Below are 22,281 nucleotides of genomic sequence, written 5' to 3'. Positions count from 1 at the left end.
TTTGTGGATAGTATTGGAGCTATATCAGCCTGCAGCTTTACAGGCAAACTTGCAAATAACTTGAAAAATAACACCTTTTATCCTTTAATTATTGTCCCTTGTGTCATTTTTAATGAAGTTAATTAATTTCTAATTTACAGTGAATGTGCCGAAGCAAAATCAAAACTACACAGTATAGTATGACATCTTTATTATGAACAGGGCTTTGTTATACCTTCACCAGACGCTGTCTTGCTTGGAGACTTGCACCTGACCTGTGTTAAGGCACTACAAGGCCACTGGGCTCTATCCTACGGCTCAAAGCCACACATCTTCAAGGGGACTGGGACAATGGGAGGGAATAATGTCTCAACCAGCACAAACACAGATGAATCGCGAGTTAGCGGAGCTCACCAAACAGCACCGCTTTGCCTGTCTCTATCAGCAGGATTATCTAAAGGGAGGCGAGCTATCTGCCCGGGGCTAAACACACTTTTGTTTTCCCAAAGCTTTATGGCTTCCCTCGGCTAGACAGAGAATCAAAGCTCTCAGTGAAATGTGTGGTAACGTTAACCACACAGGGCATGGTGAGGGTAGATGGACGTTCCCTGTAAGTCACAATGACATTACATTGGCATTTTGTAAACAGATCAACTGAGAAACAACAATGCGTTGCTGTGAATGTGAAAGTCAATCTGTTGTGTTTGGCCGTGTGATAAGAAACTCCTCTGTGTGTTATTGCTGCGATCGGCGTGCGAGCTGCAGCTCCACAATCAAAGCAGCACACACTTGAAATGCTCTTAACAGCCCCAGCTGCCTGAGATCGATGTTCACCTTGGCTCCGGTGACTTTCACTCTCTGTGAGGTATTGATCAAAGATGAGGCTACGACACTGAAATGTGAAAACACTTGAGTTTCTTTCACTATTGTGCATTTCTTCTTTTTTTTTCTCCAGCAATTTACTACGCCACATGAGTCACATACATTGTAAAGGGGTATATATGTGTCAATAGAAGTAGCTTAGGTCCAAGACCTTGGAGAGAAGTTAACAAATGATCCCTTATCTTGCTCTTATTTCTTCCTCCCCATCATTTCAGTGACTTGCTGAGAGCACCTTAATATCCTCTCAAGGCAAACACAGCAGTTTGATTCTTAATCCTTTTACCAGAGAGATTTTTAACAACTTCCTGGTCCCCTTTCAGTCAAGTCAATGGTTCTGAAGCCTGATCCACTGCAGGCTTCCTCAGGCCCAGTAAGCCTTAACCTTGGAGCCCCCCCCAAGAGGCCCAGGCCAATAGGGAAGGAGATGGGGGAGGGAGGGGAGGCAGGCCAGGGGGTGCCCGAGGTGTGTGGAGGAACCAAGGACCTGCCACATTATATGCTTTAACATGACTGGCAAATCCACCACGGTTAAACAAACTTAACCTTCATTTGTGAAACGGTGCAAATCAAAGGGCAAAAAACGACTTGTGCAAGTAATTACCACCGGGGGAGAGCAACAGGGCAAAGGAAGGATGGAGGGAAGGGAGGTGGGAGGGATGGGATGAGGCAGTGGTGGTGGGGGTGGGGTGGTGTGTCTCAGGGACAGCTAGGCGTTAACAGGTTGAATGGAAGGAAATGGGAATCATTTAAGGTGAGGGGCATTTTTAATGAGTTTGCTCAGAAATTGATTTTCCACTGTAATCTTTTATTTATATGCGGCTGGCGGCGTGGCCCCAGCAGAGTGAGGGTCAGCCCTCAGAGCGCCCTGTCAAGGCCCCCACTCCTTCAAACAACACCCCAAAGTCCAGGGAAAATGGTATTCTAGCTAAGGCAAATATTGTCCTGTCTTGGCTTAAGGGGCGAAAAAGCAGTTTGTTCTAAAAAACTTGCTCTTCACTCACCGTTTAAGAGGAGACTGTTTAAGAGGGGAAGGCTCTCTTGAAAGATAAGTGTAAAATTGAAACAAAATTGTCTCTGTAATTATTAGTTTAATTATTAATACTGTTCAATTAATATTTGTTAGAAGCATTTAATTCAAACATCTTACAAGGTTTTGGTAGCATTTTACTATTACCAGTTTATATCAAAATTAAACTTATTGTACTTTACACATAGTTATTACATATTTGGCTTATATCACTTTATTTGCACAAATTAATTTTGTCAACAATTGTCTAATCAAGTTCATTCAGTCTGTGAAATGTGTTTTATTTATGGGGTAGACCAAATGTATTTGCTGTGCTGAAATATTGAAATGGATCTTTTTAATTTTTTATTGTTTTGTGAAACTGTTTGCTTAATATGTATCATAGCCACACATTGTAGGGAGTAAGATTTATCTTAATTAAAATGCTAAACGGTATTTAATTGATAAATTAAAATGACTTAGGCAAACAGAAATGATTGAAACATAAAAGTGAGTAAAACAAGCCATAATGTTCCTTCTGTTTTATTATGAGTTATTACACAATCAAAAACAATAAAACAACATTTCTTGGTCTGAAAGTGTTCAGAAATGTGAACTGAATTGGCATAAAATACAGCATATGTTATAAAAGTTTTACATAATTTAAATGTTCTTGCACAAGCACAACCTAAAACACTATTAAATTGAGTTTTTGTTTCTTTGATATTTTGCGACCATGATCAGGATAATGTGATTGCTAAAACTGCGTGGTTCACTTAAAATAAATCTATAACTTTTATACATGCATTTAGAAATCATAGAATATCTGTGAGTATACAAATGTGTACATTTTTTATATTGATTTCAAAATATAATATAACTGAACTATGTGGACTACCAAGTTTGAATCAGTTTTATCAGTAGGTTCAGCTTTCATTGGCTTATCTAAAGTGTATAATGGAATATTATTCATTGGATAAATGAAGTGACATTTTATTGTATAATTTTTGGTTAAATTGTGTCTATAAAAACATTCTCTATTCAAATACATTATGCAAAAAGCAATGCCTACCTCTGTGTCTGCACGTCTTCAGGCTCAGGCTCTGCTTAAGAGGCCTTTGAATATGTTTCTCAGACAGCACTTTGTGCCGTTTGAGCTGCTGCTGAAGTTATTTTGTGACTCTAGCGCCATTTAGTGGGAAAAGTTATAACTGCAGCAGTGCAGTTATTTTGTGTTTGTTAAATAGCCTTGCAACTTTTATATTTAAATTGTCTGAGTGGTGAGCGACACTATGTTCAACACGTGGATTCTTTCTGTACAACCAGAATATTCTGCTTTTGGCCTGTAAGCGGATCAACTGGAGCTCCTTGGAGTCAAGTGTCTTGCACAAGGGCAGCTTGATGATACTTCTAAGCATTCGTCTTTCGCTTTCTGCGTCCATACTGCATTTTCTCTTAAACTGTGACTGCTTCTCCAACCTGTAGGCTGTACAGTCGATGTGGATGTTTGTTTTTTGACACATTTCATCATCCACTTTTTACAGAAAATATATAATCTCTTTTACTTTAAGAGTGCTGTCTTGTTGATGTAACGTAAAGCATCAGACGATGAGAAATTCAACTAGTCTTAAGCTACTTTACTATTCAGTTCAACTGATCTGAAATCGATTTTTTTTCTTTTCTTTTTAATAAACTGAAATCTGGAAGGTTAAATAACACTTTTTCTAGTTATCAACTTTCAACTTCACAATGAGACGTGAAGGATGTATAAACTTCTTTATAAATCGCATTGCTTTCTTCATTATCAGAAGGCAAGTCCTCCAAGCTAACCTCACTTAGTGGTTTTCAGACTGAAAATGCTGCATCAACATAATAATCTGTTAATGCCTCTGCATTGACCCACTGAACAAGATCACAGCCAAGAAGCCCGATGAACCTGTCACTGGTATTTTGACCATAACATATTCTAAAGTACAGCAACACAATCAGCTGCTACTGTCCATGAGTGGTGTTTTCTCAGTTTCAGCCAGCAGGTGGCAGATTGAGATTACCTGTTGCACATGTTTCCCCCTTCATGTTTCTTTTTTGTAACATATTTTAATCTTTATAATTTATAATATAATAATAAGATATAATCTGCCAATTTGTAATGCACACACGTCACTACTTGTTAACACCGGCACATTTACCCTTGGGTTCATGAATGTGCATTGTGCCTGTCAAATACTTCATAAATAAGGAGAGTTTACTGAAATATATCAATATGTAAGATTTCTTTAATTTCACAAACAATAAGAATGTACATAGAAAGCAAACACAGGGGGAATCTCTCTTTCGTCATAGCTGTTTGTTTTTAGGAGGCAGCTGTCAGTTTATTCTATTTGATTCTGTTTTGTCTCCATGAATATCTGGGTCCAAACGATCGGTCCACCAGAAAGAAAGAAATCTCGAAACACTTCAACAGTTTCCAAAGTTTATTTTTTCCATTTATCTTCAAAAAGCAAGAAAATATACTCTTTTCTTCCAGAAACAATAAATATACAATATTTCTTTATGAACAAAATGCACAATTTACAAAAGTGGCAACTGAGTGCTCCACCTCCTACACAGTACTGTCTGACTGTATCACAGAGTTATAACTGTTATTAGTATGTTCTATTCTCATTATTAATGTCTTATTTTTCTATACAGTATTACAGTTTTTATTAGGTAGAAGATTCCACCACACAAACCCTTCAAAAGTACAGGTTTTTCATTGTGCTATGTGTTTTGTTATTCTACCATAATACTTTCATGAGGTTTGAAGACTCCGCCCTCTAGAGTCCAGCACAGTCCATTTGTTGCTTGTGTCATGGCTGAGAGCTTATTCCACACATTTTGAGACTTGACATTTCGGCAGGCTGGAGCTGATCCCTCCCTGTAGGTGGAGGCCGACAGCAGGATTTGTCCAGCCTCAGGAGGCCCCTCCATCTCTTTTCTGCACGTGCTGATGGGTCATTCCTTGTTTATCAGGTACACTCCACTGCTCTGGTATGGACGCAGTAGTGTCTTGAGTGTTTGTCTGTGAGATAAGGCTGTGTTGTGGTCAGGAGATGAACAGCATGTGTGATAACAGCCAGGTTAAAATACAAGACAGTGTGAGTGTGCTGTGGACTAAGGCTGGCTGGGCTGAGCTGGAGTCAGGTGGAGTGGAGGAAGCTGCACTGGGATGTCGCTCTGTGGCATGGATCTCCATCTGCCTGTGCTGCTCTTGATGGGTCAGCGGAGGCTCCACCGTCACATAGCCATTGATTATCCTCACGTTAGGTGGTGGAGTAGTGCTGGAGTAAAGAAGACACAAGAAATCAGAGTTTAGCTCAACGAAAAATGAATGGCAGTCATTTTGATAAATGTTAATTTTTAAACAGAAATGACAAAGATTCTCTGGTTCCAGCTTCTCAAATGTGAATATTTGCCGATCATCTTTGTCTTTATCTTATGTAATAGTTAACTGAATGTCTTGGGTTTTGCTCTGTTGGTTGGACAAAACTAGCAATTTGAGATCTCAAGCATTTTCTGACATCTGTCAAGGAAATCGTCTGTGTGACTATAAAGGTGGTCTTTTGCACTGAAACTTAAATTTACTGTGGTTTAATGCAAAACCCACAGTGTAATGACCCATGATGAGCTTTAATGACCTTATGATCTGAATCATACACCAAAAAGAGTTGCCAGATATCTGTTTGTCACTTTTTATACAACATATCTAACACATTTTGAAGCAACCAACCCAATAATGGTCTTTCGCTTCTTCATTGAAGTAGACAGCTCGTACTTGCCTGTGAACCAAATTCTATATTCAAGTCTTCGTTGACACGAACATCACTCCAGCAGCTACTTCCAAAAAACTTAACAATGCCATAAGTTGTTATAGAGCTGAAAATCCCTATAGCAAACGGATCATGACAGATATCTCACCTGTCCCCAATGCGAACCCACAGGTCACTGAAGAGGCGGGGTCTGCCATGGCCACGGTGAGCTTTGCGAGGCCGTTTGTGTCGTCCGAATTCCTCCAGCTGGCTCAGGCTGTCGGGGAGCAGCATGTGAGGCAGCTCCTCATCTCCGAGGCTGGGCATGTTCTCTGGGTCCTCCAGCTCCAGCTCCATCTCTGGTGGACTGGTCAGCCAGCTGGTGTCAGTGCTCTCCTCAGGCTCTTCAGCTGGTTTACTTCTGGAGCAGGAAAAACCAGATAGAGAGGACATGGAGTCGCCTTATACTCTTTTTATTTTTGTTGGCCATGTCCTTGGTGTATTCAAAGGTATCACTTTGACTTATAGATGGAAAATACCCATTTCTTATGTCTCCGAGGCGATCATAATTGAAAATATATATATTCTAAGATTTCAAAGTGGCTGCCAGTGAATGTTATTGTTTGTGGTTTCTGACCACTCTATTGCTTTCCACTTACAACTCTTGACTTCAATCAAGGACACCACATAGGACGGCTTGCCCTATAAACGCTGTGCTGAGTGGCAGAAATACCCAGCAGGCAACATTAGAGGAAGTTGTAACTCCTGTGGCCGTACTGTTGCGTCAAAACTGACATCTGCCCAAAGCAGACCACCCAGAATCACCGGCCTCTCCTCGAAAACATTTGCCATGCTCCTCTTTCTTCCACTCATTACTCATACTTTCTCCTCTCTTGTTCTTTTCCTGTCAACATGGCTCGCATGTGACTTCAAGGTAGAACATCAAAATGAACCTACTGTGCACATCATCTAATGGCGTTGCACTGAAACAAGCAGTAGAAAGTAAAAAATATAGTAGCAGGATGTCAAACATTGATATTAATGAATAATATTACTAAACATGATGTGATGAATCATAGTCATGATTTCCACTGCTCACTCGATTAGTTTTGTCTCTCTGGTCATCATAAATTTGATGGTCTGCACTTTTACAGGCTTGAAACCCCCATTGGTCAGGGCGACGATAGCTCCAGGCCCGCGGTCAAGCTACTGTGGAGCCAAACCCAGCTCTGCCTGTCAGTCATATAATCACTGCTTTTGCCAATCGGTTCTGGTCTGAGGCTCACAGCCTTCATAAACACCTCTCATTCAGCCATCTTGTGGTGTTTTTCCTTGCCTGTCATGTCACCTTGTATCACGGAGCTGAAAGTGTCAGCGTGCATGCACACGTGCAAGTGTGTGGTCGCGCGGTTGTACGTGTGTGCAGCGTACACGAGTGTTTTGTGACCACAGTCAGTCAGTCCACTTGTCAGCTTTTAAACCAGAACCACTGGCTAAAGCCCACAACTCTGCTAACGGGGCGGAGGGAGATAGAAAGGCTATGTTTACAGCTGTAGTTTGCAGGGAGATGTTTGTAAAAGCCCCGGCTGGAGGGATGGATGGGGATGTAGTTACTACTTTTAAAGAGATGCCCCTTGTTTTGCCTTGTTTTTCCATTTTCACCCTGATTTAAGTGGCTTTTGTTACTATTTTATGGGCCCTTGGATCAACCCCCGAGGTGAGAGGGGAGCAGTTCTGTGCCAAGGAAAGGGGTAGCACACACACTGAGATATTAAGGGGGATTGTGGAAGGTTTTTGTGAAGAAATGCTGCAGGACGCCAAGCCTCTGTGTGAGTTTGAGTGTGTGTACAACCTCGCTCCTTGGCACTGTGCATCACTCTCACCCTGCGTACACATGCATACGTGTGGGTTTGTGCTGATTGTGGTACCAGTGGCTGCTGAGAACAGGCAGAACCACCACTGGCAGCTCGCCTTTGGCAGCCAGGGGAGAGGGGGAGAGAGGAAGGAAGGGAGAGGGAGCAAGGGAGGAAGGTGAGGGAGTTGATGAGGTTTCAAAGGATTTCTGCATAGCTGAGCTTTATTTGTTACAGAGCACAATTTGGACCATATCTGCATTGCACTTCAATAAATCTACTGAGGTTAAAAAGCTTGACTCTAGAGAGAATAAGACAGATATGGACACGACGCATGTCCACATGTATCTGCACGCCTGCCAAAACAGGCCATATTACCATAACATTATCGTTGTGATGCTGGCACTAAATCACACCCTCTTTGTATTTTTCCAGTCATTATCTTGTCAGGTTAACAGGATCTCAAGGTTTTATATGTTTTATTATCATCTAACCTTGTCAGATTCAGTGATGTCACACAATCATGGTAATTGAGTCATCAGATATATACAATTAGCAATCATCTACTTTTTCAGCTTTTTTTTGTTTGTTTCTTTGTAACTACAACACTTTAATCACATTATATGCGCTGTCGTGTGTTATACTCTCCTCTGCTTACTCACTCTGTGGCTGGCTCTTGGTGATCAGAGGGCACGTGAACGATCTCGTAGCCCTCCTGCCTCAGGATGTCCAACACACTGTGATTCCCCAGGAAGTGACCTAAGAGTAGGCGAAATAACAAAAGTCACGACAGATCTAAGAGAAGCAAGACAGAGTTCAAACCGGTGTTTTTCTGAGCATACATTTTGTCTGTACGACTAAATAGCACTTGGATTGTGTTTTGTAAAAAATGTTTTGATGCTAATAACAGCGACTTAAAGGATAATAAAAACAGCATTACTCATTTGTCTCTCTCAGATGAATGAAGCCTCATATTAACTTCAACTGAACGAGTAATGTGGATTTTGTCCCCCGTCACTTACATTTACGTCGCTTTAGGAAGGGATCTCTTCACTGAAGGTATTGACAGGAGGAACGATGACAGTGACCAATAACTCTTTCAATGTACCTATGGGCATGTGAGAATGATTTAAAGATGGACTTATATTTACCAGTGTTTTGACCAGTGATTATGATAACTTGTGGCTTATCATACTGACCTTTCTGTTTGCATCATCTTCACACAAAAAAACTCCACAATGCTACCACACACGTCTCTTAAGACTTTCATGCTTACGACTTGATACATATTCTTAGAAAGTGACATTATGGAATCTCAGATACACTCAAAGTGCATCTTTAAACATTGGACCAGGACCAACACTGGATGCGCCCGACATTCAGTTGACTTCCCCCACCAAAGACGATATTTTTCCACACAAGGTGCAGGGATACTCATATAGTGTGGCAGTCCTGCTGTAGATAGAAGCAGGAAACAGGATTGTGGAGGATCTGTGAGATAACAGGGACTGTTCAAATGCAAGTTCGCTCTTCATCTACTGGGCCCACTTGTTGCTCTGTAATGACCCCATATTGTCGGCACTCAACCTCTTGCCTGCTCTCCGCCCCTCTCCCTCTTTCCTTCTCCTTGTATACGATTCCTTCAGACTAACATCAAACATGCAGGCCCCAGCTCCACGCTGATAAAAGCTTTTTTTTATTTCTCCCATCAGCCGATAATCCTGCATGTCACTCAACCCTGCAATAAGCTGTAATGTAGACTGACATCACCCCCGCTACACACACACACCCAAACAGAAGAACTCATATTTGTGCTCACACATATACACAAACCTGCACATGCAAACATTTGCACACACGCAGGAATTCACACACCTCAGCTCTCTGCTGCAGCTTATTAACAACACGTTGACAATATTCGTGCCTCTTACTCGCTTTTTGTCAGGGCCTTCTGCTCCCACTCAGCTCCTCACCCCCTGCCAATTTTATCATTATAATGTTCCTGATCATTCCTGAAAGTCAAAGAAAGAGGCACACGGTGTTACACTTTCTTGGCAGCTGAGTTCAAAGGCAGCGCTGGGATAGGCTGCGGAGTGAAAGGAGGCTTCTAACAACAGAGTGTCGGTGAGATCAGATGGGATTACACAGAGGGGAGAGTGTGAGTTTTTGTGTGGGTGAAGGTGGGTGTATGCATTGTGTGTAGGTGTGTGTTCTTGTTTTGCTATATACAGACTAAATATCCTCACAATGGCAGAAGTGAGGATGTATTTCTTATACTTGTTTCTTTAAGAACTTTTAAGGCGAGTTAAGGCAATGTAAGACAGTAAAAGGACAACAGTTACAAGTGATCTTGTCAATGCAATAAAATGTACATACAGAAATCAGATTATTCTTTTTTAGGGACACTGGCAGCGTGGCTCTATTGATGGCAATGCTGGTCTGTCAGTTGGTCCACCACTTTGATTCGGACTGAAATATCTCAACAACTACTGGATGGATGGCCATGAACCTTTGTACGGATAGACGTGATACGCAGAGGATGAATGCTAATGACTTTAGTGATCCCCTGACTTTTCATCCAGCGCCACAAGCACACAAAGTTTTCACTTATCAAGTGAAATATTTCAACATAGATAGATTGGCACCACATTTGTACAGACATTCGTGGTTCCCAGGGGATTTATCTTAATGACTTTGGTGATTCCCTGACTTTTCCACAACTATTGGATGGATTGCCATGGAATTTTGTTCAGACATTCAATTGTAATAACTGTGATACCTTTTTTGAATCAGGTCAAAATTTCAATTGGTCCATTTAGTTTATGAAATACCTTCAAAACTAACTACATTCCCATCAGCCTCAGCTGTACTTTGTGTTTAGTGCTTATAAACAAAAAACATGTACTCTATGGCTGATTTATGTTACAACATAACATATACAGTAAGTAGTAGCTTAAATATTAAGGTTAAAACACAATTATATGAGAAAATAACTGCTAAAATGTATACACTCAAAGAAGTCCCACTACACAAATACCAGTTAAATTACTACCAAGATTAATAATTCTTCTCCTCTCCTCTCTTACATTGTTCTCTCTTTTCTTTCATCCCTTTCTCCTAACAAGACACTGGGGCCAAAGTCAGCTCATTCAGTGACTGCATGCTGACAGATTCAGCCACCCTCATATCTGTGTCAAGCAGCTATTTCATTAATTTCTGCAGGCCGGGGGCAGAGAAGAACACCTCCTGTGTGTTCTGCCGGGTGTGAGGTCAAGCTGACTGTTTGATGTGCTGACTTGATTTCCTCTGCTCTGCTGTCATACATAACACACAGACAGAGCAGTGTGTGTATGCATGTTTGTTTGTTTTTTATGATGAAATTGTAGTTTTCCTTTACAGCCGGCAGACGACCACATGTTTTTCATTTCAGAGACACACCTGCTGTAAATCTGACATTCTTTAAACATTTAATCTGCAGAGTATTCCTTTCAGTATACCCCAATTGTTGTTTCCTGGATCCTGTAAACATGCACCCACTCCTTAAACAACCTACTGTACACACAAACTAACAGGCCAGCAAAACAAACACATTTGTCTGCAAGGCAGGGCTAAAAGAAGACATGAATAAACAGCTACAAACATACACGTATGAACACATGCTCCCTCACACACACACAAACAAACTCATTGTGAAAACCACCATTTCTCAAATTTTGGTAACTTCCATGAACTTAAATTGAGGCATCGCACGGTTCCCCATGAGTTGGCACAATTTGTTCGCAAAATGTGGACCTTCGGAAAAGTTTATTCACAAGCTTTTCATATGACAACGGTGGCATGTGTATTGTTTGTTTCTGTTTTTTTGTGGTTCATCCCTGTGTGTGGGTGAGTGACTGGGTACAGAGATAATAGCTATTTCCGTACAGATGACTGTGTTTGTGTGTGTGTGTGTGGGAGGCTGGGCCAGTGTGTTTGTTTGTGGAGTATCTAGACAGTAAACAGTGTGGTGCTTCTGAAGCAGCGAGCAGGCCCAACAAACGGCTCCATTAGCCAAGAGGTAATGAGAGGTCAGCTGACTCCTAAACGCTCCCCTGCTGCATGTTGCGCTCGTAGACTGACTGCACTGGTAGTACACTGCAAAACATGCTGCTGCTGCTGCTGCTGCTGCGTATGAACGTTAAATGAAAGTTACTTACAGCAGTGATCTATGACATTTTTGTTTCAAAATCCACTGGCACAGCAAGTGATGAGTATTTTAATTTGAAAGAAAAACAGCAACAATAGTTTAACTATGTATGTCCTATGTGCTATATTTTTCTGTTGTCTACTAACAGACTTGATTGGAAAATGGACCGCATGACTTTGGAGGGCCACCGCCAATTAAACTTAACAATGAGAAAGCAAAATGTTATTCCAAAGATTTTTTACTTATTTTTTCCCTTGTGCTGTATCACCACCATTAGCACATTGTGTTGATGTGTTGCAGCTGTGAGCGGCTCCTCTATTTCCGTGATTAATGTTTTTATGGTTGTGTTTAGGCACTCACTCACAGGACTTGGTGGAGGTTAGGGAAAGATCGCGGTCTTGGTTCAATATTGAGAAAGTCAAAAGTGACTTGAAGCATGAGACAGGATGTGTTTACTTTTTAGTTGAACATTTAATCGAAACCACAAACCTTTCTGTAACCTTCATCAAAGAGAATGTGTTGCCTAAACGTAACCACACACTGGACTGCAATCTGTGTGCCCACCATTCACCCCAATACAACCTCTTTATATCTTCAACACTTCCTTCTCTCAAAAAAAAAACATGCCACTTGCCACTAAACATAATCCAGTGCAGGCCGCGATTACGTTTTCCTCAATAAAACAAATGCAGTATATAAATGTAATTTCTGGGTAGATGGGACAGTAGTTCAGTGGGACAATACATCAATAGCGCACTCAAACTTTGCTTACAATTACTATGTAGTATGGAGTTGGGACACAGCTTCAGTCTTTATCATCGTTTACATCACAGCGTTTAAGCTGCCAAGTGATCTGTGGCTTAGGCTGAGACAGAAGCAGCGTAACTTGTGGTAATGTGGCTTCAAACCACTTACAACCGCTTTCACATATCACCCAGGCCTCCGGTCTGTCTTGCCACTTTGCTGTCACTACTCTAATAAGGCAGATATGCCTTAAAAAAAAAATCAGTTTTAAGTACAGCAGCCGTGACTTTTTGCAGTGTGCACATTACCTTACAGGGTGTTTCCCCTCCTGTGGCTCCTGAGAGCAGAGTTAATGACTCAGCTACTCCTCTTGTTAATAACCTCTCCATCCTGATTTCCACTTACAGTAGCGACTTAACGTACTCCACCTCTCCTCCCTCCCTGTCTGTGTTTACTGTAGCCACCTCTTGTCTCAGGCCTATCTCTTTATCTGTCTCGCTTTCCAGACTTAATCATGTCTTTTTTTTAAAGCATCTGTGCTTGGTCTGGTTGTTGCTGTGGCTCTGTCTTCCATCCCTCTATTTGTTTATTTGTTTCTCTTCTCTGCATGCAGGTTTGTGTATGAAGGCATTAGTGTGTGTTGCAAAAGGAGGTGTTGCAGCATGTCTCTCTGGTTGCCACCCAGGCTCGGCTCCAGTCATGTCAGCACCCAGCCTGGGCCTGCACTCCTCCTGTCTCTCTAGCCCCCTTTTCCCTCTCTCCATCCCAGGCTCCGTCTCACCATGTCTGCCTTTATGTCTCCCTCGTCTACTCATCCTTTCCCTTCTACAGACTTCTGGACAACATCCAAAGTGCAAAGACCAGCTGGTAGTAGAGCAGAAGGAGAATGGAAACTTAGCGCCAGTTAGGCATGAGAGATTGATCCAAAAATGAAGTAAACTCACAGGAAGAGTATTATGTTATTTTTCAGTTTTGCGCAAACAAATGTGTTTGCAATTACACAGTGTAAACAATGGATCAACTGATGCACACAAGTGGTTTAAAAAATCCCACATGGCTTGCAAGCGGACCACCTCATATGAAAACTGCAATCAGAGCACAAACAGTAAGAAAATGAAGAGAGGAAATATGAGGTAGGAGAGTAGAAACAGGCAATTTAGTGGTGGATTGAGTGAATAAAAAGAGGAAGGACGCAGAGAGGATAGACGGATATGGAGAATGAATTGAGGGAGTGAATGGAGGTGGAGGAGCATAGATGGAGTGCGTGATCAGAGGGCGAGTGGCGTTGATGTACACCCTCCACCCAGCCAGAATGCATGCTGGGTACTGTTGCTACATTATGATCCAAACAAACACAAGCTGTTGCCTCCAGGCCTTTTGAACAACAGATGAAAGAGAGATGAGAAGATGAGGGGAAACAGAGAATACAGTGACGAGAGAACCTCGGTGAACAGAGAGGAAAAATAAAATCTACCCCACCACTTTATAGTTGAAAAGGGTGTGTTCCTCTTTAGGTTTGTTTGAAATGTGTTCCTGTGTACGCAGGCTGAGATGATGGGGAAAATTCCTGTCATCTGTCAATGTGTTTGTGCGTAGGTGTCAAATGGGTGACAAATTAAAGGAAAAACTAACATGTAAGGTGTTGGACCATTATGAGAACAGCTTCAATGCCGCCCCCCCCCCCCTTTCTGAACTCTACTGGAGGGATGAACCGTTCTTTCCCCAAACAAAGATCTTCCAATCATAGAGTAGCAACCGTATCTCATTATAGCAGGCCTGCTTTGGAATTCTCCACGTGCCGAAACAGTATGCATGGGGCTCTAATGAGAGCGATACTAGATTTGGAGGATGGTGTTGTTTGTATTGCCTCTCCAAAACTAAAAACACAAGAGCAAACGTGTAAGGAAGGGTTAGGGTTAGAATAGATTCAACTGTGTGTTGTGTGGTCTAACGCAAGCTGCAATCGATAGCATGCCCAGCTAACTAGCTTACTACATACTATAGTAACCTATTCAATTCAATTCAATTCAATTCAATTTTATTTATATAGCGCCAAATCACAACAAAGTCATCTCATGACACTTTACAAAATAGAGCAGGTCTAGACCGACTCTTTATAATGTTATTACAGAGACCCAACAGTTCCCACCATGAGCAAGCACTTTGGCGACAGTGGCAAGGAAAAACTTCCTTTTAAGAGGCAGAAACCTCGAGCAGAACCAGACTCTAGGTGGGCGGTCATCTGCTTTGACCGGTTGGGTTTGAGAGAGAGAGAGAGAGAAAGAGAGAGAGAGAGAGGGAGAGAGAGAGAGAGAGAGAGAGAGGGAGAGAGAGAGAGAGAGAGAGAGAGGGAGAGAGAGAGAGAGAGAGAGAGGGAGAGAGAGAGAGAGAGAGAGAGAGGGAGAGAGAGAGAGAGAGAGAGGGAGAGAGAGAGAGACAGAGACAGAGACAGAGAGATAGACGTAGAGACACAGATAGACAGACAGACAGGTAGGCAAAGATGTATGGCAGCACTAGCAGTAGAAATAGCTGTAATATTAGCTGAGATTAATAATAGCAGCTTTAACCTAGTGTTATTTCCCATGGCAAGGGGCATGTCATTAACTAACTACATTGTTTTGTGGGGTTACAGGTTACGTTAAAGAAATACCTGTTCAGGACTGAAATATCCATCCTGTAGGAACCAAAATGCTACTGTATCAGAGTTTAGTTTGATTATGGCTCTGTCCTTCCCTTTATTTGGTTTGGAGAAGTTTATACTCCAACAACTCCAGCCGAACTTCATCAATTTGCGTCACACAGGCATACAGCTTCAGCATCAACCTTTAACATTATATCATGTGCATATTTAAAACCCTTTTACATGGTTCTGGTTTTAAAACGAATCACCTCCATCAGCTGGATATTGCGTTTTCAACCAGCTTTAACGTTAGCATTAGCTTATAAATTCTGAGTGGTAAATCTGAGATCTGGTGCAAAAGCTACATCCTTTTCTACATCTACATTGGTTAGGGCACCAATATTATTATTTATTATTTATTCAGGTTTTTTCTTTTAGTGTGTCATGTGCTAATCAGTGTGTGTTGTAACAGTAGGTGAACTAATGTATTTGTGTAACTGTATGTGGGGAAAGTCTCTCTCTGACCTATCCTGCAAGGCACTCTTTCCTTGAACAACATATGAGTAATGCAACAAAGACTTTAATAAGCCCAGCATCCCTGCGCCTTGCTGTGCATTTCCATTTACAGTTTTACAGAACCGGGATCCCTCTATAAATCACACAGCAGCCTTTGGATTAACAGAGCGGAGCCGGAGAAGCAACTACCCACGGCACTTCAGAAATAGTTGAACCTTTGCCTTGAAAACAGAGCACTGCTTTCATTTGATGCGTAAATCTAGAAACGCAGGATGGTAAATTCCACCTCTCAGGCCGGCTCTGGGTTTGTAGAAGGGGAATAATCTGAAGCCTTTCCCCTCACCCTCCCACATCTCTCGCTCGTTCCTCATCTCTGTCTCTGTCTGTCTCCCTGCACCACACTGAGGTGTTACGAGTGACAGCTGCTGACGGAGCCGTTCACGTCCGAGTTCTGGTTGACGTTCTGGTCAAATACATAGATCGAGAGAGTCGAGGGGATCAGATCCAGAGGCTGAATGCTGCATGCAGCGGGCCTGACACCGGCCCATGTCAGAAAGGCTGCAGGGCGAGCTCAGCGGTTCAGTGTCAGAAGCTTTAAAGTGATTCCCCACGTTTAAATATTTAGACTGTGTGAGCTTTCTGCTGCAGTCTGCAACAGCTCTAATGGTGGGCAGAGAGAAAGTGAAGAAAGTGGGTGAGGTGAGGGAAAAACAGATGGGTGCAGGAAGGGAAAGTAGTCTTGGAGGAGGAATACAAAGGCACAAAGAAATAGAGAGAGGAAGGGAGGTGAGCTGAGCCTACAGAGGAGCTAACAAAATTTTGTGAAAATCACCCTCATTGTTTGTTTTGGTTCCTGTCAGCTGTGGTCTTTACCATCTCTCCCTGCTGGGACAAGAGGAGTATAGGGAGCAGCTGGTCAATAGTGGAGAAGGACTCCTTTCTTATGGACACACACACACACACACACACACACACACACACACACACACGTACACACATGTGATGGAAGAAGCCTTGGCATCCTCACGGAGCTCTGGCTCATGGCGGTCTTTATCATTCTCATCTCATTCTTGCACCGTCGGTTCATTTCCTCCCATCCACCCTTCAGTTAAAGTTGCAGTTAAGAAGGAAGCATGTTGAGTTTTCATGTGAGCAGGTAGAAAAATAATCACATATTTCCTTTCATCCCAAAATACAAATGCTTATGTGCATGTCATCTTGTTTATGTGTGCATATTTGTGTGCATGTGTCAAAGTGGTGTGTGTGTGTGTGTGTGTGTGTGTGTGTGTGTGTGTGTGTGTGTGTTGCTGGCATACATTACGCAGACATGCTGCCCAGCAGGCATGAGCTCAGAGATAAAAGTAAGTGTGTAGGTATGTGATTATATATGTAGCCTACATGCTTGTGTGTAAAAGTGAGTGTGCATTTGTGCTGGCAGAAACCAATGTTTCACATCAGTTGTTTCTCAGGACCAGCGGCCGGCTGGTTTTCATTCTTACCATTTAATCAGGATCTGATTTACACCTGGGACACCAGGTGAATGCAATTAACTAGCAAGCAGGAAAAGCAGCAGTACTACAGGTCCCAAGAAGTGAACCTTTGTGTTCTTATATACTTTGGTCTGCACAGTCTTTAACGTGTGCTTGTAGAACAATGTTAATGCTCAAAAGATCAAAGCAAGAAAGACTGAAGCATCCATGTGTTTATGAAATGTAGCATTAAGCTTACTGGCTTTAAAAAGGCTATGAGATGTTCTTTCAGTTGCTAATGAAGTGTGTAATCTTTGAACAAGCTAATGAGCTGTACTGATTTAATTAGAGCTAGGAATCCAAGCAGAGTAGTTAAGAGTTACCATAAGACGTCTTCACGCAAACGCAGAGTTACAGTACATTCCTGAACATTTACAAGACGACATAACCTTACATGGGTACCGCAATAGAGCCAATTCTGTTGCTACAGTGGTTAAAAGGTATGTGTGCTAACGTCTCAGGTCAACTCTGCTCATATGGTGAAGAAACAAATTAGGCTTATAAGTGAATCACTCTTATTAGTGAGAATATATAAAAAAAATTAAAAGGACATAGTTATCTTGGAGGAAAAAATGTCATGTACCCAGAAAAAGCACAATTTAATAGGGTAAATTATTTGTTTCAAAACACTACTAAATGACACTTTGATTAGTAACAAATTATTTTGAAAAAAATCCCCCTTTCAGTATTTTTCTGGTCTGATGCTTTATTCATTTTTAAATGTTCACGTTGAAATAGCACAATGTGTATGTTTCAGGTGATGCACTACATTATAAGCCTAGTGATTCAGATTGGATGTATATACTGTACTGTATTTGCATTAGGCATTCAAAAGAGATATAACAAAGTGAATATGTTTCTTTGCACAACATTTAATGAAACTATAATGTTGGGCCTCGCCTTTATTCCCCAATTCAATTTCAAATACTTGTCTTGTCATTCCAAGATAGTGGACCTGCTAGTAAATATAAAAAAAGTATACTGTGAACATTCTATAGAAGCAGACACAGTGATGAAGTTTTTAGACGAAAAGTGCATGACATATTTGTAAATTTTCACTTCTGTTACTTGGATGAAATTTAACAGTCTCTTTTGTGTATGAAACAGACAGTCCATAAATTAATGTAAATTCCTGAAAAGTTTCAGTTTTTAAAGATAAGTGGTACTTACAAAACAGTTACTAAGACAAGCATGTGTGTGTTTGTGAGTGAGAGTGAGCGAGGTGAGAAGGGAGTAGTACTGCTGGGAGCAACGTTTTCACCATAGAGGATGTTGAGGCAGGACAGAGGTAGCCCTGTATTGAGCCAAAGCACTACACACTATGCAGTGACACACATACACTATCACCCTGCAGCAAACAACGCTGGCTTCTAGGCCAAACCGCACTCCTGTTAAAATTATTATTATTTTTTTTAATGTGTGCTGAACCCCAAACTGTCAATAGGAAAGCACTAATAATATCTCTCTATGTCTCTCTCTCGATCTGTCTTCTCCGCTGAGCAGAAGACAACACATGGCGCACACACATGGTATCTCCGTCACTTCATAAAATGCTCCTGCACTATGCAGAGGGGAAGACAGCATGAAGCAGAAGAGACAGCGCTGGACAGCAGCGAGGGATGGCGTCAGTTTAATAAAGTCGAGAAAGCACAAGATGAAAAGGACAGATAGGACAGACCAGAAAGAGAGCAGCTTAAGACAGATGAACTGGCAGGCAAGACAGAGAGACAGGTAGAAAGATGGAATAAGAGGGGCAGCAAAAGACAGACAGACAGATGAGAAAAAGGGCTGAGAAAAGCAGATATGCACTAAGAGAGGAAGAGCCACGGAGACAAAGTGACATGCACGCCACGCAGACTCCCTCCCTCAGTCATCACTTCAACACCACAACACCACAAGTGACTGCAAAACACATGGGCCCGCTCTGCCTGCACAATGGGCTATTATAAGCCTGTGCAGCAGAACATGCACACAAAAATCAACGTTCTGCCAACAGATCCGAAGTGGCTCCGACTTCAAAACAAACAATACTACATGTGTATTTTTGACAGCAACGACTCTTTTTGGAGATCAATATCTCCGCAGATCATATGACTTTGGGTTGCAAGCATACACAGACACACGTACAAGTGTGTGTGTGTGTGTGTGTGTGTGTGAAGTGGTGTCTGGGCCGTGGCAGCGTCAGGAAATTCCATGGGATGTTTTCAATAAGGCCGGGCAGCGGCAGCCAGAGAACTGGCAAATGAAAACCTGCTGAAGCACACCACAGACGTCCAACAACACACTGCTTCACTCCTCCGCACAAATGATAACTCTGTGTGTGCTTGTGTATAAAAATGACAGTGTGGCAGTGAGAGTGCGACCGAGATTGCATATTTTGCGGAGTGAGCTATTGTATCTGTTTGCAATAGCAACAGAACAAGTGTCCGGTGTGTACGTACGGCGTGTCTGCGAGCGTGCTTTCCTTTTACTGCTATCATCTGGTGTTGCTGTGTCATTCTGTCCAAGGGGGAAACAGTGATGCGTTCACTTGGCCGCACAAAGAACGCTAACGTCATGCTACAGTGGGTGCCTATGATTAGTCCCCATTACATAACACTGGTAGTAATAGTGAACACCAGTGACCACAGTGGTGTAAAGGAACAGGATGAGAGACTGTGAGGAGACAGAGGGAAAGAAGATGGTGAAGCTGAATATAAATTTTAGATAAATATTCATTCAGTGACTCACTTCAGCCAAAAAGACAGAGTTTGACATTTTCCCCCCATTTCCAGTCTTTACGCTAAGCTACCTTACTGGCTGCTAGTTCACTGGCTGTTAGCTTACTGGCTGCTAGCTGTAGCTTCATATTTAACAGGCAGCTATGAGAGGGGTGTCAATCTTATCATCTAACTCGCAGCAAGAAAGCGAATTAGCTGAAAAATGTCAAAACAAGCTGACAGACACACAGCCCTAACATATTATCACCTTATAAAGTTGTTTTTGCTAACATGTTAGCAAATTGATGCCTTACACACCCAGCAAACACAGAGAAACTTTCATTTGATGCCATGTGTCTGGTACAAATGTCAATGAAAGTCCAGTATTCAGTCTCCTTTTAGCTCTGGTTTGGCTTCCACGAGCAAATTCGAACTTTCTGCTAACTTTCTTCACTAGCTAATCGCTAACTTTGTCAGCCTTTTATTTGTTGCTAGGCTAGTAGCGTACAGTTGTTTATCATTATTTTCACTGAAACAACTGCTGCTTGCTGCTTGAGAAAGGGATGAGAGCAGTGAAACTGAACCATATAATACAATTTTTGGGACTTAAAACTATAAATCAAATTAACGAGCTACTGTAAATGAGGGTTAATAGCTGCCTAGAGCTGCAGAGTTAAGTGAAAAGGTTCATGACTGTTGGGAGGAGTTTTTCTGATGTATTGTAGGCTTACAGTAATGTAAACTCACTGCATAAGAATCCAGCTATTCAAAATATATTCTGAATTACTGACTGAAACAGAGAAACTGTTGCTTTTGTGGACCATCGAAATCATAAAATCTTGGCCCAACAGCGTGCTCCAGTGAGAGAGTAATACTGCTCAGTCAGTCTCTTTTATACTGCCTGGGGTAATTCAATTAAGCCTGCTGGAGCTCTTTTACCTCTGTAATTTGTATTAATAACCTGTTGGTGAAAGTGAAGAAAATAAAGAATGTCTGTTACAACATGTGTGTGAACGCAGATGTGCGCAGGGTGGAGGCAAAAGAGCAGAGAAAAGGAGAAAGAAACTGCTTTACCAAGTACAATAGCATACATTTTGCACATAAATTTAGTTGTTCTACAGGAAGGTGTAGGTGTACAGCGAGAGGAAAGGGGGAGGCTGGGAAGTAAGGTGCTGAGCTGAGCAGAGATGGATTTCCTGCCTGAACCACTTTATACACACTCTGTATAGTTTAATTACCCCGTGAAAAAACTCCTGGATCAGACTACGACATCGGTAACTCTAGAGGGTCTTGACCTGAGCGCTGCCCCGGCTCTTTCCCGACAGTCCTGTTTTCCTTCTGCGCTCTGGACATGGTTCAGACTGGAAGTGAGGAGTCCAAGGGAAAGGCAGCTAGAGGGGCCATTAATATTTATCTCGTGTATGGCATAAATACAACCCGATAAACACAAAAACAGCCACTTGACTCAGACATAAATAGACACAAACAGAGGATTACATTAACAGAGAGATCGTTGGCCCGTCAGACAAACAGCACCAGGACCATCACAAGTCCAAGGTTATGACTACACTGCCTGCAGTTACACACGTCATGTTTATGTGATTTTTGATATCTAACCATAAAGATTGGATTTTATGTGATCACATTATTGTACGCCCACATTTGGCCTGAAAATGGCCGTTATACATCTCCCCAGGCTGTATTTATTTTAAAACATGTCTGGACAATCTTAACCCTCACACCTCCTATCCTCTTTATTTCTCTTAATTACTCAAAGTATGCATTGCGGTTAGACTGTAATCAGACTATAAGCACAACTCCTTCCACAAAGCAAGCCTGACCACTTCCACAACTACTTTTATTTAAAATCTAGAAGAGCAGTGTGAGCACAGTCATATTTCTGGGTGTCCAGGCTGTCACTTAATACATCCTGGCATCATTGGATGATAAAATTTCATGGCTGGTTACGGCCAAAGGGAAACTGGGACCAGCAGGGACAGTTACAGGACCGTAAAGACATGAGTCAGTGTCCTAAAGACAGAAATAATAGATGAGAGAAAGGAAGCTTTGTGATCAGAGCATGGGAAAGACTATATTAAGGCTGATTTATTAAGCCATTTGTTTTGGGTAAATCTGCATCTAGAGACGTGTGTCAGCAGACACAACACCCTGGAGGCCCAGTTTGTGATCTGAGACACAGCTTATGTCTAATCAGCAAAGTAAACTACTGGTAGGAGACATGATAAGTGTGGTCGACAGATGTTCAGCTGGATTTACTAACTGTCATTATAAGACTATTTGTGGTGGTATATTAAGGAAAAAGTTGTGGTGAGAAAGATTTCATTTTAATAACCTGTATTCTACACAGATCTGCAATGAATTAGTTACAAGTTTTAACTATGTGGTCATAAAATTTGAACTTTGCTGATACTACACTATGGAATTGGCAAAAGACAGACATCACAGCGAGTTTCAATTA

At 41.8% G+C, this 22,281-nt stretch overlaps 1 protein-coding gene across 2 annotated transcripts in view; it reads right to left on the bottom strand.

Moving 5' to 3' along the window:
• Positions 1-4,328: 4,328 nt before the first annotated feature.
• Positions 4,329-22,281, bottom strand: part of trabd2b (TraB domain containing 2B) — a 61,658-nt gene continuing 43,705 nt past the window's right edge. Inside the window, exons 5-7 of one of the 2 annotated variants that reach the window (XM_070909116.1) lie at positions 8,171-8,267; positions 5,825-6,076; positions 4,329-5,187 (exon numbers count right to left, since the gene is read on the bottom strand). In XM_070909116.1, the coding sequence (XP_070765217.1) occupies positions 4,953-5,187; positions 5,825-6,076; positions 8,171-8,267 (584 nt within the window). In that variant the 3' untranslated portion in view covers positions 4,329-4,952. The remainder of the gene's footprint in view (positions 5,188-5,824; positions 6,077-8,170; positions 8,268-22,281) is intronic. The other variant, XM_070909117.1, reaches the window with a different exon arrangement.

This window comes from Enoplosus armatus, chromosome 7 (assembly GCF_043641665.1).
Source record: "Enoplosus armatus isolate fEnoArm2 chromosome 7, fEnoArm2.hap1, whole genome shotgun sequence".
In the NCBI taxonomy this organism is placed as follows: Eukaryota; Metazoa; Chordata; class Actinopteri; order Centrarchiformes; family Enoplosidae; genus Enoplosus; species Enoplosus armatus.
This window is presented reverse-complemented; position numbering and strand designations above follow the sequence as displayed.